Genomic DNA, 16,067 nt, shown 5'->3' with positions numbered 1-16,067 from the left:
GTGAAAAGTTAGCATTCGGGAAGTACATACCAGAGTTAGGCTGCTTAAAATCTACAGTTGCCAGTCAATTCATGGTACACTGAACTTATGTGTAAGGAATCAGAGAGTTAAGTTCCAATTCGTTCTTCACTCAGCGTGCCTAACTCCTGTGTTGTTAAAAATGTATTACCTCTGCTTGATGAAATAAGTCTTGAGTAGTTTTCAGAAGTCCTTCTCCTCTGTGGGAAATAATGAAAGCAGAATATATGCCATGTATAGACTGCAGATTATTTTGCCTGCTACTTGCACAATTTATAGTATTTCTCTCTCTCTCTCATGCTCATTCACACCACTGAACTGTAAAATATCACTCTTTTAGAAGATACTATGCACAACAATAACTTAGTACAGGAACTGCATTTCAAAGTATTATATAAACACCTCCGTGGCTAGAGCACTATTGGGAAATTATCAATGGTTCAGCTCTCATCAGCTGAACAAGGACAGAAATGCATGTCTCTGGCATACTGAGTATTACTGGACTAGCAGGTAAGAAATAATCTCAACTCTTATAAAAAAACCCCCTGAGTTCTTCAAATAAGAAAGCTGACATTGCATGGACAAGTTTCAGAACACCTTTTAGTACAGCAAAGATCAGTAATTCTAATCTAGCTATATACCTGTGCTTTAATTCTCTTAATTTTAAAAGTATTTATGAACATGCTTCTTAAAATATTTTCCGTAGCCAAGAGATATTTAAATAGCTGTTCTGCAACAAAACAGATGTTTAGCACTTAAAAACCCCCTAATTTTATTATTAAACAGCTTAGAAATTTACAAGAATTTATAAAGCGTAAGGATAGATATTAAAGCTCCTTTCTGAATGTGTCTCAATTATTATACTCTGAAATGAAATTGTCTTATTTCTTATAAACACTGTTAATGCTCTTCTTCCCACCAAAACATGCTGCATACAGTGTAATTACCTGGTAAATAAATACATGGAGTAGGCCATACTTGACATGCCTTGTCCATGCTGCACAATCTCATTCTCCTGATCCTCCCATTTCTCTGTCTCAGAATCCACATCAGATGTGAGGAGATGCAATTCTAATCCAAGTTTTGCAATTTTCGCCTGTTCCTGTAAATGGTAACCGTAGTTATGGCATTTGAAAACACATTCTTCAGACAAGATAAAAAAAAAAGAAAAAGTTTTTTTACTAAAATGATAGCATCTTACCTCAGTATCTAGTTTGACTGGCTTTAATGCTTTCAGATTTGCATTATGCTTCTGTTTCAAACAAAAAATAATATTTTTAAATAAAAGGAAATAGAAATCATTTTACTAACAAATCATAAGAGGTGGCTCTAAACTCAGAGGCAGGCTTTGCAGGAGAGTTCCAGGAGTTCAAACTTCTCAGTAGAAGCTGAGAACCTGTTCTGATCTGGCTGTCCTCCCAAAATGACATGTGCAAACAGGGTCTATGCCTACAGACACCCTAAAGTTTCAAGGGAAAGACCTCTTCCACAGTTCACAGACTCCACTTCCTCATGCAGTACCATCTCTTCCCCTTACCCTCTAAATCCTCAGTAATACTTAGGACTAAATAAACAGTCTTAATCAAGTACTGTTGCACTGATTTTTCCATCAAAGATGATACTGATACAACAGGGACTTGGAAGTTGATTTAGCAAGCTGATCTAGGGTACAACCCATGTAAATGCTAGTGTGATGATGTAGTTCATTATTCTGTGTCCCTTTGTTGAAGTAGCTGGAAACAAATACTGACACTTTGATCTTTTTATGGGTTTCCTTCTTTTATTTAAGTCATGAGCTATCTGAAATACCAGTCTGGCTACAAGCCAGATATTGGCTCAGATTAACTAATAATTAGTGGTACTGATGTGACTGGACTATCTGGTTAGGCAGAGCTTGCCAACTGTGTAACACATATAGAGTAATACATGATTTGTTTCAAATCAATCTGCATGTAGAGAGTAGCAGTTCCTGGCTTTAACTTCACGTGCTGGTGCTGTCACTGTGCAAAGACAGCAAAAACTAACAAACATGGCAGCCACAGTCCACATTCAGAAACGGCACGGGAGCACAGAGGAATGGAAAGTACAAAGTTGGTGTCAGAACTTGGAGAGGTGTGAGCCACTGGAGGAGGCTGGATGATAAGAGTGCAGGACTGAGATCCTTGTCTGAGAATCTGAAAAGAGCTGCTATTCATTAGTGGAAGTACTTGGGCAAATTAAGCTCAGTAATGCCTGCCAGGGGAAAAAAAAAAAAAAAAAAAAGGCACTATTCATTGTGAACAGCATCAGAAATAAGCTCCAGGTGCAGTCTCCATCTCTCACTTCAAGAGTTTGAGCAAAAATAAAATACTACTATTGAAGTTCCTACTGCAATTTTCTGCTCAGTTTAGCTTTCATGCCACTTCTCTTTTCCCATCTCAAAATTTTTAAATATTCTGAATCTTATTAATGACTACCCAGATTAGAAACCATAATTTTGCCTGTGTATTAGAAATGCTGATCTCCTATTGAAAGATTTAGTAAAAGGTGTAAGAACTGATACTCCTAATTGCCATTTAAGTTTGACCTAAGTGTATTAGAAATGCAATTCAAGAAATGCTGGTTTTAAGGCAGAGTCTCAAAAGAAGAAAGGAACACAAAGCCAAACTAGATTTGTACATAAACACAAACTTTGGGCTACAAGGTATGGCAAATATTTAAGCTGCTGAGTGAAGGGTGTTCAAGAAACCCAGCACTCTAGCACAGGTAAGTTTTTCAATCCACCAATAACTAAAGAAACTCAGAACATTTTTCAGATTTGTAGTTTTCTCTGTTCTAGTGTTCACTTACACTGTTTGAATAGGACAATTGGTAAAAAACAGATAAGCAGTTATTTTGCTTTTAGAACATGATTTGACACTTAATACTATAGAGAAAAACACACCTGTGCATTAAGCACACACATGAATCATCACTACTGCTCTGTCCTCAACTACGGTGTAACTCTAGGATGCCACTCATTACCAGCAAACAGCAGTTACAATTAAACAGACGTAACCAAATATGTAATCTAATTAGATCGACAGGAACAGTGTGGCTTTTGTGCAGGGACAGCGTGGGCGTTAGCCAGGCACAGCAGACCTCTGTGATGGCAGTAGGGAGAGAAGAGGCAGTAGTACCAAGAGTCACAGCACTGGGAAGAGAGGCAGTTCCAAAGGTTAGTGCATATAGTTAGGCAAAGAAATTACTCTGTGAAGAAACTCTGTTGTCTTATGGACATAACCTGTATTTCCTGTCTACTTTCAAACTGTATGTTAATCATAATTCCCCCAAAACCATGCATATAGCAAAATCCAAAAGAAGGCAGCAACCTTTCAAACAACAACAAAGCAGAACTGTCTAAATCCTGGGAACAAAGTTCTTATTGAAAGTATTTTTAAAAGGCATATGAATCAATAAGTGGCAATCTGACTTCTTTAAATTTTGGCTGATGTCCAGAAGCTATGTAGCTTAGTCAAACCAGTGAGGGACAAAAACCCCATCAAAAGTCACTGAACCAATCTATTTTCCAGCCTCAATAATATTTAGTTCCATAACTGTGACATTCACCCATGCTCACCCAGTCTAACATTATATTCTATTTAAATCTGTAGATTGGATTTATAATGTATGACCTTTTCTCTTTTCATTAAGGGTCAGAAGTAGCATATTGTGTTTGAAGTCACAGAATTGCACAATGGGAGACATGGAGACAGGGTATCATTTCACACCCAAATTCGTCAACACTACAGGTTAAGGAAAGAAAGCAAGGAGAGAAGGAAACAAGCTAGAGCTTACTGTAACTTCTGAGACCATCCTTCCCCTTTTTCCTACCCATGAAAAGATTCAGTATGTAGCAAGTGAATCAAACAACTGATTATATGACACTGACAAGGTTTAGGAGGTTTCCTAATACACAGATGCTTTCAGAAACAATGTAGTATCAATTATAATCAGCTAAGGATATTAATTACCTCATAACTAAACCTGGACATTCAGTGTAGCTTTTTTTCTCTGCATTAAAAACATCTAAGATCAAAGAAGGAAACAAGAACCCATTATTTGAAGAGCCTACAACAGGCTCGAACATGTCCATTTGTTCCGAATAGGTCAACTCGGGCAACAGCATTAAAAAAATCAGATTACCGAGACTTATTTTCAGTATGTTGCACCATATTCTTACTGTTTTGATAGTAACAATGCATTTTTTTATTATATAGCATGACAGTTGAGTACGTGGTAAAAAATGTCATATTAATGAACAGGAATTACGGCTCATGTACAATCAAAGTGATTAAAGTGTATTAAGTAACTAGTTACCCTAGTTTTCAGTTTGTTATTCATTTAATAAATTGACAAAGTTTGGTATTTTACTGTCAGCCATCCAGTCAGGATGCATGTTACCAAGATATTGCTATGTCCTCATCAAGGTGTGAAAAGGGAAGAAGTCAATTAGTTAATAGCCGATATAAAGTAAATACAACAATCCCAAAAGCAACTTACCCCTGGTCTGGGCAGTGATAGGTAGACACGCTTCTCTCCTATGAAGAACACACATATTTACACCAAAATTTGTATGCAGATTTTAATCAATGGAATCACATGCCTTACTTCATCCATCCTTAAGTTGCAGTACTCTAAAAGCAAATTACTTACCTGTAATTCCTCCTCTTTGAATATTGCAGAGGACTCCCTCTCTGTCTCGTACTTCCAGAGAGAGAGACAAGCCAAGAACTCTATACTGTTTGGAATTTAGCTCTCATCAACTGGCAGTTAAGAAAGCTCCTCTGAACAGTTTCTCTCAATAGAATTTCTAGTCCCCTGCATGCAATCCACAAGCAAGTAAAGAAACTCTCTCCAATGACTGCGTAGCTATCGCTACATGCACTCATTTTGTTGCAAAGTACAGCACATACAACGGTAGTTCCATGTAAGGCTTTTCTTGGCATCGGTTGGATGGTCTAAAATTTGGAGTAGGCAATGCCACTAGTGAGAAACACCTAGGCAGGTTTTTCTAAGTAATGCCAATAAAACCCTCATGTTGTACCGTACTACACGTGTCCCACATGCACAGTATTTTATGAAGAAAAAGGTTCTATAGCATTTTACACACTTATTGAATTATTTCTTATAGTCCCAGGAGCCTCAGATATTCCAAGTCTAAGCAAAACAAATTGAAAAAAAAAGTATCCTTTTAGGTCTTACCTAAAAGTGGGTAAGAAGAGTTTATTGGCAAGAGGAAACAGTGCCTGGGTTAAGAGCCTAGGATTAGAGCTCCAGTTACCAGAAGACTTAATTATCTATGAAGACGTACATTTATTACAACAGATTCAGGAGAAGAAATAAAATTAAAATAAAATGAATAAAAAACTTAAGAACTAGTGAAAAATAGATTTTATATGAAGAAACAAAGGGCTACTATAATGGATATCGGTACCAGGTTTGCATACAGATGGTGCATCTCCACAGATAAAGGACAAGCAACAAACCACCCTACAACTGCTATTTCCTCCTCTTGTATCAGCTCCTAGAGAAATTTCATTCTGAGTCCTCAAAAGGCAGTTCTCTTGTGCATTCATCATTTTTTGAAAGTATGCTCTTTATCTCCTGACACCACAGAAAGATCATGAGCCCTATGTTTAGGCAACTGACTCCTAAAAAACAGATTTCAGTAAGTTGACAAGAGCCCCTCAACCCTCTTGATAAGTATGAAAAATGTAATTCTTCCTTTTTAAGATCACCTCTTCCTTCCTCTACCCAGTTTTGCAAAAGATGAAATGAGCTATCAGGGCACAAGCTGCCTAACTATTTTTTTTTCAGAAGGCAGAGTTATTCAGATATTAATTACCCAAACATGCATCCAAGCAAGATTTCTCACTAAAGACTGATACAAATGATGAGAAGTGATTTACTACATCCTATATATCAAAACATCAGCTAAAGGGCATGTAAGAAATCATGTAAGACATACCAAGAACAAAAGGGAACTTGTAAGTTTAAAATTCTGTAGTATAAAAGATCTCCTTGGTGCTACGTAAAAACCTGTTGTGCTATGTTAAAAAAAAAAGAAAAGTTCAAACACAGAAAGCTTTGACATAACAAATGGCATACAGATGTGTAAAGAGAGGACTTACTACTCGCACACACCAGCTGGGCATTCAGAATTATGGAAACCAAATGGAAAGAGGTGGTGAACAGAAATAAGAAAGAAAAAGTTTTTGCTCTTCAAGCAATTCCCATTATTTGGCTTTGCAAGGCTTGGTTGCTCACCACATTCAGAAAGAGGATCTCACTATTAATTTCTTGGAATGTTTAAAAAAACCAACCCAACCCCAAAAAACACACAGAGAAAAAAACCACCTCACTGCACCCACAGATACCAGACCTTTCAAAGGAGCAGATCAACTCAGGCCAGAGATAATCCTACTTCATCAGAAAATACTTAATTACATCAGTATAATCACAGAACTTATATCTGACTCCAGTAACAGAACACACATATATACTTCTTCAGGTATTTAATTTCCTTACTTTGTAAGTCAGACCTTTGCTTACTAGCAAAAGGCTTTTCAGCATATTATGAACTTCCTTTTATTTATTCGAGTTTGCCTTTGTTTTTCCTACTGTTTTTCTCTAATATGTTTTTCCTTTTTCTAAAATCTAAAATTAATTTTTATATTTTATCTTCTTTGTCTTCCAATTTTCCGCTTTCCAGTAGTTCCAATCATGTTTTTCCCTCCAAAATATCTCTATTTCAACTTCTAAATCCTGCTTTTGATCTCACTTCTTATCTGAGAGTAGGATGGCTGCATCCCTGCTTCACCCTTCTTTCTAGAACTCTAATATCTAAATTCTGAAGTTCTCATCTGTATCCCCTATTCATCAACTACGTCCCCCCCAAATCCTCATGATCATTTAACTCCCCTCAAATTAAGTAGGCAAAACAAAAGGGGAGGGCCGAAAAGGAAGTTATCACTCTCTCACTTCTGACCAAGTTACAAGGGAGCAATCTGGGGATTATTCACATTCTTCTCCAGCATGTTGAAACCAAAAAGTTAGGGGGGAAAAAAAAAGAGAGATTGGCTGACATCCAGCAGATCGGATCAATGAGAGGCACTTTCGTTAGGTGATTCATCTCAAAGTGCAAGAGCCTCCCACTTAAATCTCTAACCTAAACTAGCAATTCTGAGAACAAACTGATCCCTCGGCGGCTGATCCCCCCCCCCTCCCCGGGACCCCCACCCCTTCCAGCACCAACCCTGTGCAGAACAGCCCCCCCCCATCACCCTAAAACCTGTGTCCTGGGCTCAGCTGGGATGGAGTTAATTTGGCCAGGGAGCTGGGAGGGGGCACAGCCGGGACAACTGACCTCAACCAGCCAAGGAGTGAGAGATGGGGTGGCGAGCAGTTGCACTGTGCATCACTCCTTTCTGTACATTCTTTTATTAGTACTAGTTTTGTTGTAACTTCTCTCCTTGTGTTGTGCCAGCAAACCGTCCTTATCTCAACCCAGGAGGTTCCATTTCCCCCCCCCCCGCCCCCTTTCTCTTTTCTGATTCCCTTCCCCATCCTGCTGGAGGGGCCGCTTGGTGCTTTGTTACTGGCTGGGCTGAAACCACGACAGTCCTTTTGGGCACGCAACATGGGGCATGAAGGGTTGAGATAACGACAGATTTGGCCAGAGTGTGTTAAAACAGACTTGTTATACACATTTCTTATATTAGTTAAATAGTCGCTGGTCACGTTGGCTCATTTGTTCACATGGTTGCGTTGTGTAAGTTCTTACATGCTCTATGTATTCCCTGCGGTGATGTTTATCACCTCTGGGAGAGGGATCTGGATTATCATTTTGCTATACTGGGTAACGTCGATTTTTGAAATGATTACATCACTGGTCATGAGCTGGTATTGTATGCAACGCTGATATCATTCCTATACCTTGGGCGCCTTCTATCTGAATTTATTGGTAATGGCACCCAACCTATGGGGAAGTCAGGGGGGATACTTCCTCCAGTTTGCTCACCTCCCCTTCCTGCTCCAGGGTAATTACAACAGCTTTCGAGAATTCCGATTATCCTTGGGATGTGCAAGCCAGCATGCTGTTACTGCTGTGACTCCTGAATGTGTTTCAGGTCTTGTTTAGGACTACAAAAAAGTTTTTTTAAGAATACGACCCAGAGATCTGCCCCAAGGCTGGATATTCATGGGTGGCATGGCATGGGGGAGAATATGGGCAGGTATCTAGAGACCTTCTCACCTCCAGTGGCTTGGAACTTCACTCCCGAACAACTACAGGACCCTGATAAAGTGGTAGAATATTTGAAAGGAAAATGCTGTGGCTATCCCAGGGAGACACAACTTACCACACTGTGCTGGGCACTGGCCAGTATCTACCAAACACTGCTCAATATGATGCAGCACCCTCAAGGGGAAAGGATGGAAAACAGACTTACAGGCACCGTGGCTACTCAAACCCCAGCAACAGGCACTGCGGCTGAACCAGAGAACCTACCTGTGCCAGTATCAGTCGCCCCTATACTGAAGAAGAAATACACAAAGAAATCAGTTTGCTTAGTGAGGGATGAAGGTGAACCACGGTCATCAGGAGAACAGGAGGAAGAGGCAGAACCCGAAATAATCACCCGATCTCTATCCCCGAGTTGCACGATATGCAAAAAGATTTTGGCAGCCATCCAGGTGAGCACATTGTTACCTGGCCACTCCGATGCTGGGATAATGAGGCCAGTAGTTTGGAATTAGAGGGTAGGGCAGCCAAGTAGCTGGGTTCCCTGCCTACGGAAGGGGACAATGACAAGGCAATTGAGAGAAAGACACAAGTCCTCAGCCTCTGGAGGTGACTTCCGTCAGGTGTGAAGGAAAAAGACCCCATCAGGGAAGAACATCAAAACAACCTGCAGGTGGATCAGGTGGACCTAGACTGGCATCATAAGGGTGAGCTATTTATAGCTCGGTGGGCCCGTAACATCTCAGGTCATCAGGGAAGAGATGCAACAGATAGATGTGCTTGTGATAGAGAGGTGGACTTGACCATGGACACTATTGCACAGGTTATACATGAATGTGAAACGTGCTGCAATTAAGCAAGCCAAGAGGATCAAGCCCCTGTGGTACAGAGGGCGATGGCTGAAATATAAACATGGGGAAGCCCGGCAGATTGACTATATCACACTCCCACAAACCCCCCCAAGGCAAGCGCCATGTGCTTACAATGGTGCCAACAACCACCAGATGGCTGGAAACCTATCCCGTGCCCCATGCCACTGCCAGGAACACTATCCGGGGCCTTGAAGAACAAGTTTTATGGCAACATGGCACCCCAGAAAAGAACTGAGTCAGACAACAGGACTCCCTTCCAAAACAACCTCATGGACACCTGGGCCAGAGCACGGCATTGAGTGGGTATATCACATCCCCTACCATGCACTGGCCTCTGGAAAAATCGGACAATGCAAGGGACTGTTAAAGACTGCACTGAGAGCAATGGGGGATGACACTTTCGAACATTGGGATACACACTTAGCAAAAGCCACCTCATCAGTTAATACTAGACGATCTGCCAATCAGGCTGGCCCTGCCCAACCAAGACTTCCACATACTGTAGGAGGAGATAAAGTCCATGTACTGGGCACGAAGAGTATGTTAGGGAAGACAGTCTGGGTTAGTCCTGCCTTGGGCAAAGACAAACCCACCTGCGGGATTGCTTTTGCTCAAGGACCTGAGTGCACTTGGTGGGTGATGCAGAAGGATGGGGAAGTTCGATGTGTACCTCAAGGAGATTTGATTTTGGGAGAGAATAGCCAGTGAATTAGACTGGGTGATGTTATTTGCTAAATAACCCTGCCACTGTATGTCTTTACATCTATAGTGGCTATATGCCATATCAATGGTATTACCTTAAGAATTACCCAAATGACTGAAGGATGGACTTTGAAACTGAGCAAAGCGCAGCAGTGATGGAACTTGAACTGGCACCCAGCAATTTCCTCAAGATCAACATCTTCAACCCACAGACCACGGGCATGGGTTGTGCCAAACACACCAGGTGCAAGCTCCGGAGGCAGCAGGCAACAATCCAACACCATCTCTCCTACCCTGAAGGACTATTATGACAGACAGAGCCCCAAAGTCATGGATTAAATAAAATCGATGGACACAGTAGAGGGATGGACCATAGACTAAGGGAATGCTATGGGTGGGTGTACATATATATCTCTATCTATCTATATATATCTATATCTCAAAGACAGGGAAAGTGGCAGTGATCAATTGGAAAGTGTAGGATCTGGCCATGATGTAGATGGTATAGAATAAGGGGTGGATAATGTCCTGGGTTTGGTTGGGATAGAGTTAATTTTCACAGGAAGCTGGGAGGGGGCACAGCCAGGACAGCTGACCTCAACAAGCCAAGGGGCTATTCCATATCATGTGACATCACGCTCAGTATATAACTGGGGGGTGGTCTCTCACTCACTCTCTGTGGGGGAAGTGGTGGAGCATCAGGTTCTGGGTGGTGAGCAGTTGCACTGTGCATCACTTGTTTTGTATATTCTTTTATTAGTACTATTGTTGTCATTGTAACTTCTTGTGTTGTTGCAGTAAACTGTCCTTACCTCACCCATGAGGTTCCATTTTTATTTTTTTCTCCCCTTTCTCCTTTCTGATTCTCCTCCCCATCCCACTGGAGGGGGCGGGAAGGAGTGAACAAGCAGCCTCATGGTTCTTCGTTGATGGCTGGGCTTAAACCATGACAAAGTGTTTTAGGATTAAGCAAAAAAAGGCAAACACTACCTCGCTGTACAGTTTGGCACAGCACAGGAACATTTTCAAAATACATGGGAGGGTCACTGAGCTGTGGTGTGCTTGTCAACCTCCCCCACCCCTACATGCATGTGCACCCCCCTCCCCAAACCAAGCTCATTTCAATTTAGGCATGATCTGGTGCGATTACATTAAAATTGAGTAAAATATTGCTTCACTTCCAAGCTAAAGCTGGCTCTCTATCTATGTGAGTTTTGGCCTCAGTATGAGAAATACTTAATTTGCTGATATGAAAGAAACACTGGATATGGAGTTATGCAATTGCTCATAAAAATAAAGAAATGAGTATAAACAATGTGAATCTACTGTAATCAGAAAAATGCTTCTTTTATTTGATGTGTCCAGCACATTTAGTCACCATTCAATTTTTGCCTCTTGAGCTGTATTCTGAACTTGCTAACAAAGCCAAACATTTAAATTTGTAGTACAAAAATACAAGTTTTTAAACAGAGGAGAAAAAAAAATATATACCTTCTTACTGTAATTCTATCTTGTTACACGCAATCACAATTCTACTAGGAATAAAGCACTTGTTACATTTTAGTCTGTAAAATAAAGACACTTTTACCAACCTCAACATTAAGACAAGTATCGTGAGTTACAAGAAGAATAAAATCTTGTAAAATACTGTGAAACTTCATTGTGTTTGGAGGCAGAAGTTTTGTGAATGCCACTCTTCTAATCTCTTAGCAAACAAATATTTTAGTTTAATTTATTTATTGGGTCATCAGTCATGTTTTCTAGGAGAAAATAATGTTGAAAGTGGCAAGGTAACTTTAGGGTATTTTCTGGAAGCAAAAAGGTGTAGGTATTTGGGTGAAATTTTTTTCCTTTTTTTTTTTTTTTTTTTGACAAGAGTCACTCTGAAGTCCAACGAGAGAAAACAAGCAAACAAAAAAAAGATCAGCCCGCAATACAGAGGAAAACTTTGTAGAAGACAGGTGGATATAGGAGACCAGATTATTTCTAAGGAGATAACTGACAGTTAATACAAAACAATCCAGATTCAGAGAGAAGTCCTTTACTGGGCTGGGCCATAAGACAAGGAAAACAAAGACGTGATTTCTTAAGCATCATTTTGGCAATACAAGACCTAACACACCTGAGGCCATATAAAGAACAGAAGCTATGCTTACTATCTTGCCAATGGTGGTATCGGAACACTTTATGCTGAAAGAGAGACTGAGACATTAACAAGAACAGACTCATCTGGCTATGCCAAACAGGAGAAGACAGTCCTCACTGCACCCAGGCCCACACACGCTATAGCCTCCAACATGCTCAGCTACACCTACCCATTCTCTTCTCTCTCCTTCAAGCAATGACATTGGGTTGCCTTGTGAAATAATGCTTTAAAGAAACTGAAAAGTACCATTTGCAGAAAATGGCTGTTACCTGCTGTCAACAGTCACAAGAGGAAAAAGTTACTAACTACAGGAGAGGCTGGGAATCTGCGGCAACACTTCAAGAACTATTTGTTTGGAGAGCCAAGTATATGCTTTGCTGTGGCTGCATGATTCTCATCCTATTATTTTTAAATACAGTAATACATATATATGTATACACACACATGCACACATATATAAAAATTCAACCCTGCTAGACCATTGTATGAATATGAAAAAATCAGATACTGCATGATCAGCCCCACAAATTCCAAATATTTTGTAACACATTAATGTTAGAGTAATACCATAGTTTAAGTTGCACTATATACAATTTAATGCTATGTTTAAAGAAAGTCAGTACGTCCTTGGCTCCCTAAACAAACAAAAAAAACCACTGAAAGTTAAAAGGCCCATAAAGAGGATCTCTGATAGCTACACATCTTTATATGGCATTCCAGACCAAGGTGGAAGAACAAGTAGGATAACAATAATTTATTTCTCAAACACCTCAAATTCCCAATAACCTGCGCTACACACAATTATTGTAAACCCACTCAGAAATTCAATATATGCTTTCCCTTTACAAGTCTTCAGGCTCACTCATACATTCACCTAGCAACCAGCAGCAACAATATAAGATATCACTGCTCTGTAGTTGGTTGTTTACTGTCCTCACAACAAAGCTGGCAGAAAAGAACTGTTCACACAAAAACCTGATCGAGTATAGGAAGTTAAACTGACAAAATAAACTCTAAAAATGAAAAAAGGTCTCACGTTAATAGCAAGATGAAATATTGTATCATTGATAAAGTGTCATCTAACCTGAATAAGGATTTACTTTTTCTGTATCTTAGATACAAAAAAAATGAAGTCCCTGTATTTAACTAAATCTAAACTTTTAAACCTGAGTGATTTTCTTAAAAATACAAGACATTCTTTATTATTATATATTACATTCTATCTGTATGCAATTATACCTGAAAGACTGAAACAAACACGTAGCCGCAAGAAGTATGACAGGCTACACTAAAGACATAGTTTGAAAAAAAATTGTCAGACAAAAATGAAAAACAAAATGGCTTCCATTTTAAAGGTAAATTACCCTATGCTAAAAGTAAACACAGAATTTTTTTCTTAAGATTCCAAGGTTTTCTTCTACATGTTGTACAAATACCAATAAACTTACCAACCAGAGAAAATATCCCAAGATTGTGCAGAGTCGTCAGAGATTCCATCCAGGAGAAAGGACAGCAGTTTAAAAATCAAATAACTACATTCACTACATTATGAAGTGAATACAAGGCAAGCTGACAGTATAGAATATATATATATGTATATATATTTTCCAGAAATACAGGAAATGAATTAAACATGTCACACAATTCAAGTTATATGTTGATTGTCATGAACTGATAGGTCCTAGACAAACCAAAAGGTGGGATGAAAGCCCTGCACCCCTAATATTTGGACACTGCTGCCAAAGAGCTGTGTCGAATACTTCTGTGTCCTTTGAACAGTTCCATTTGATTTTGCTGGAACTAATCACAGCGCAGAAAGTTAAAACACACCTAATTTTACACATCAGGCCTTTACATTTTTAGCTGTTTTTCTTTGAAAAGAATCCAATAAGCACTCTTAATTTGACACCTATACAAAAAACAAAGTATTTGTGTATTGCCACCTAGATTCCACATTGCCATATGGGATGTGGGACTATTAACTGCGTTCTTCTCTTAAGAAAACAGTATTTCCTAAATCACACTTAAAATTCTTAGACTACGTGTTTTGAAAACTGCATTTTTTTATTTCTACATAGCACTCTTACCTCTTCTTCCTTCAAACACATCATTGATTTCTCTTAACAACATAGACATGTCACTCAGTTGAGACTCCCAGGCCTCACAGAACACCTCAAGATTTTCTTTTGCAATCTTGCTAGATGGATGTAATGCCAGTGTTTCTGCAGCAGAAATTATCTAGACAGAGAACAAAGTATTTGCTACTGAAAGTCCTAGCACATAGTGTTGCACAGAAATTTACAAATGCCTTCACAACCAAAACACAAAATTAAACTGCTACTATTATGTCTTTTTAGTGTATTCATCTGACATTTGCAGGCTTGATGATCTTCCTTGTGCACTCTTTTAGCTACCACCCAACATTAAAGTGTAACTCTTTCTTAGACTGCTTTGAACAGTTCAACATTAGGTCTCCAAAAAATTCATACCAGTAATTTTTATTGATTTATGCCCAGTAGAAGTGGCCAGATAAAAGCTAAACATACCTGTGGGCCAGTGACCTGAAACGTATCTTCTGCATGTATGCAAGTAATCTCGAGGGGCTCAGTTCCAGAAACATGCCTCAATAAGCGACACATCTAAATATTTTTTATAAATTTAAAGAGAAGATAATGGTAAAAAATATTCTTTAATTAATAGTGAAAAACAGTGCGCGCACACACACACACAAAGTTATTTATAGTCCTTTCAGAAACTTATTGGGGACCACACAACTGGGTGTTTCTCAGGAAGCATTTACAATAAAAAACAGGGCTAAATCCTGACTTGGAATGTGTAGAAAATCACCAAGAGAAAGAAAAAGTCTTAATAAATAAATAAAAATAAAACAACAACAATTTCACATACTTATGACTGAACAAACCTGAAAGTAATCAGACACCTACAGAACTTGGAAAAATTGTACCATAAATTACTTCACCAAAACAGGCTTACTTGGCAATTAACAACCATGTGGAAAATTTAGGCTTTCATCATCCAGGGGACTGAATTATCTTTGAGCAAATCAGCATCAAATTCATTTAGGGAAGAAATACCGCTTCCTTTTGCATTAAGCAAAATGTAGTAATTTTTTTTTTTAAATTAATATTAAGAGTGCACTTTGGGTTGAGAAGAGTTTTCAGATCAAAAGGAGAATTTAAAAGACAGAGACAGCACTGATGAAACTAACTGCACTGTCCATCATCAGAAATGCTATAAGGCCTCACATACAAACACTATTTAACCTCATGGTTATGCTGGGGGAAAAAGAAAAAAAAAAAAACAGTGTCTCACTGGAACACTAATTAGTCACAGAAAAAGGGAACATCAAAGCTGGAGTTAAAAATCCACAGCATTGATTTGCCATTCCCAGAAGCTTAAGGGTGTTGCTTCTGCATATTCATACTTCTGGGATGAATCCTCAAGCCCCATATGATATTAGAATTTTTAATTAATGAGTATTAGATGCCATGCAAGTATAGTTGCTAGCATCACCATATTCCAGATCAAAATGATATATCTTTGTATGTCTCCTACTGGTACAGTTACTTCTGCTCGTCTGTCAGACGAAAGAGCAACAAGGTATACGTGGCAGGCATCCTCTCCACAGGCACTCCTAAGAGCCCTGATCTCTCTGTAGACTTGGAAGTTCTATTTGTTCACATGTGTGAATACTACAATACGAAACCATGAATGTATTAGTACATGAAACATACATGCTGCTTTTCACAAAGGAGAAAAGCTTTTCTGTGGCCCTCTTGACTGACAAAAACTACACAAGATCTTCAAAACAGTCCAGTTCACTGCATTAAAAAAACCTTAACCTTACATTCCCAGCATTCTTAAAACGTGTCTTTGGAGTCAGCTGTTGCTGGAAGCCTACTGCTTGAAAGAAAAAGGCTATCATCTCTACTTGTATCTAGAAACCTATTTTTTTCAGATTTAGTCTAGATACAGGAGGAGAATTGAGTACAACTGTACATCCCTTCTATAACAACTGTATGCAACAGTGACACCTCTGGTTCAG

At 39.2% G+C, this 16,067-nt stretch overlaps 1 protein-coding gene across 1 annotated transcript in view; it reads right to left on the bottom strand.

Moving 5' to 3' along the window:
* CTNNAL1 (catenin alpha like 1) overlaps positions 1–16,067 on the bottom strand; it is a 62,115-nt gene that overhangs the window by 4,672 nt on the left and 41,376 nt on the right. The window contains exons 10-15 of the mRNA XM_075022770.1: positions 14,548–14,640; positions 14,089–14,239; positions 4,540–4,577; positions 1,220–1,270; positions 966–1,120; positions 170–218 (exon numbers count right to left, since the gene is read on the bottom strand). Coding sequence (XP_074878871.1) covers positions 170–218; positions 966–1,120; positions 1,220–1,270; positions 4,540–4,577; positions 14,089–14,239; positions 14,548–14,640 — 537 coding nt within the window. The remainder of the gene's footprint in view (positions 1–169; positions 219–965; positions 1,121–1,219; positions 1,271–4,539; positions 4,578–14,088; positions 14,240–14,547; positions 14,641–16,067) is intronic.

Source organism: Buteo buteo, chromosome 3 (genome assembly GCF_964188355.1).
Source record: "Buteo buteo chromosome 3, bButBut1.hap1.1, whole genome shotgun sequence".
Classification (NCBI taxonomy): Eukaryota; Metazoa; Chordata; class Aves; order Accipitriformes; family Accipitridae; genus Buteo; species Buteo buteo.
Note: the sequence above shows the minus strand (reverse complement) of the source record. Positions and strands in the feature narration are given on the sequence as shown.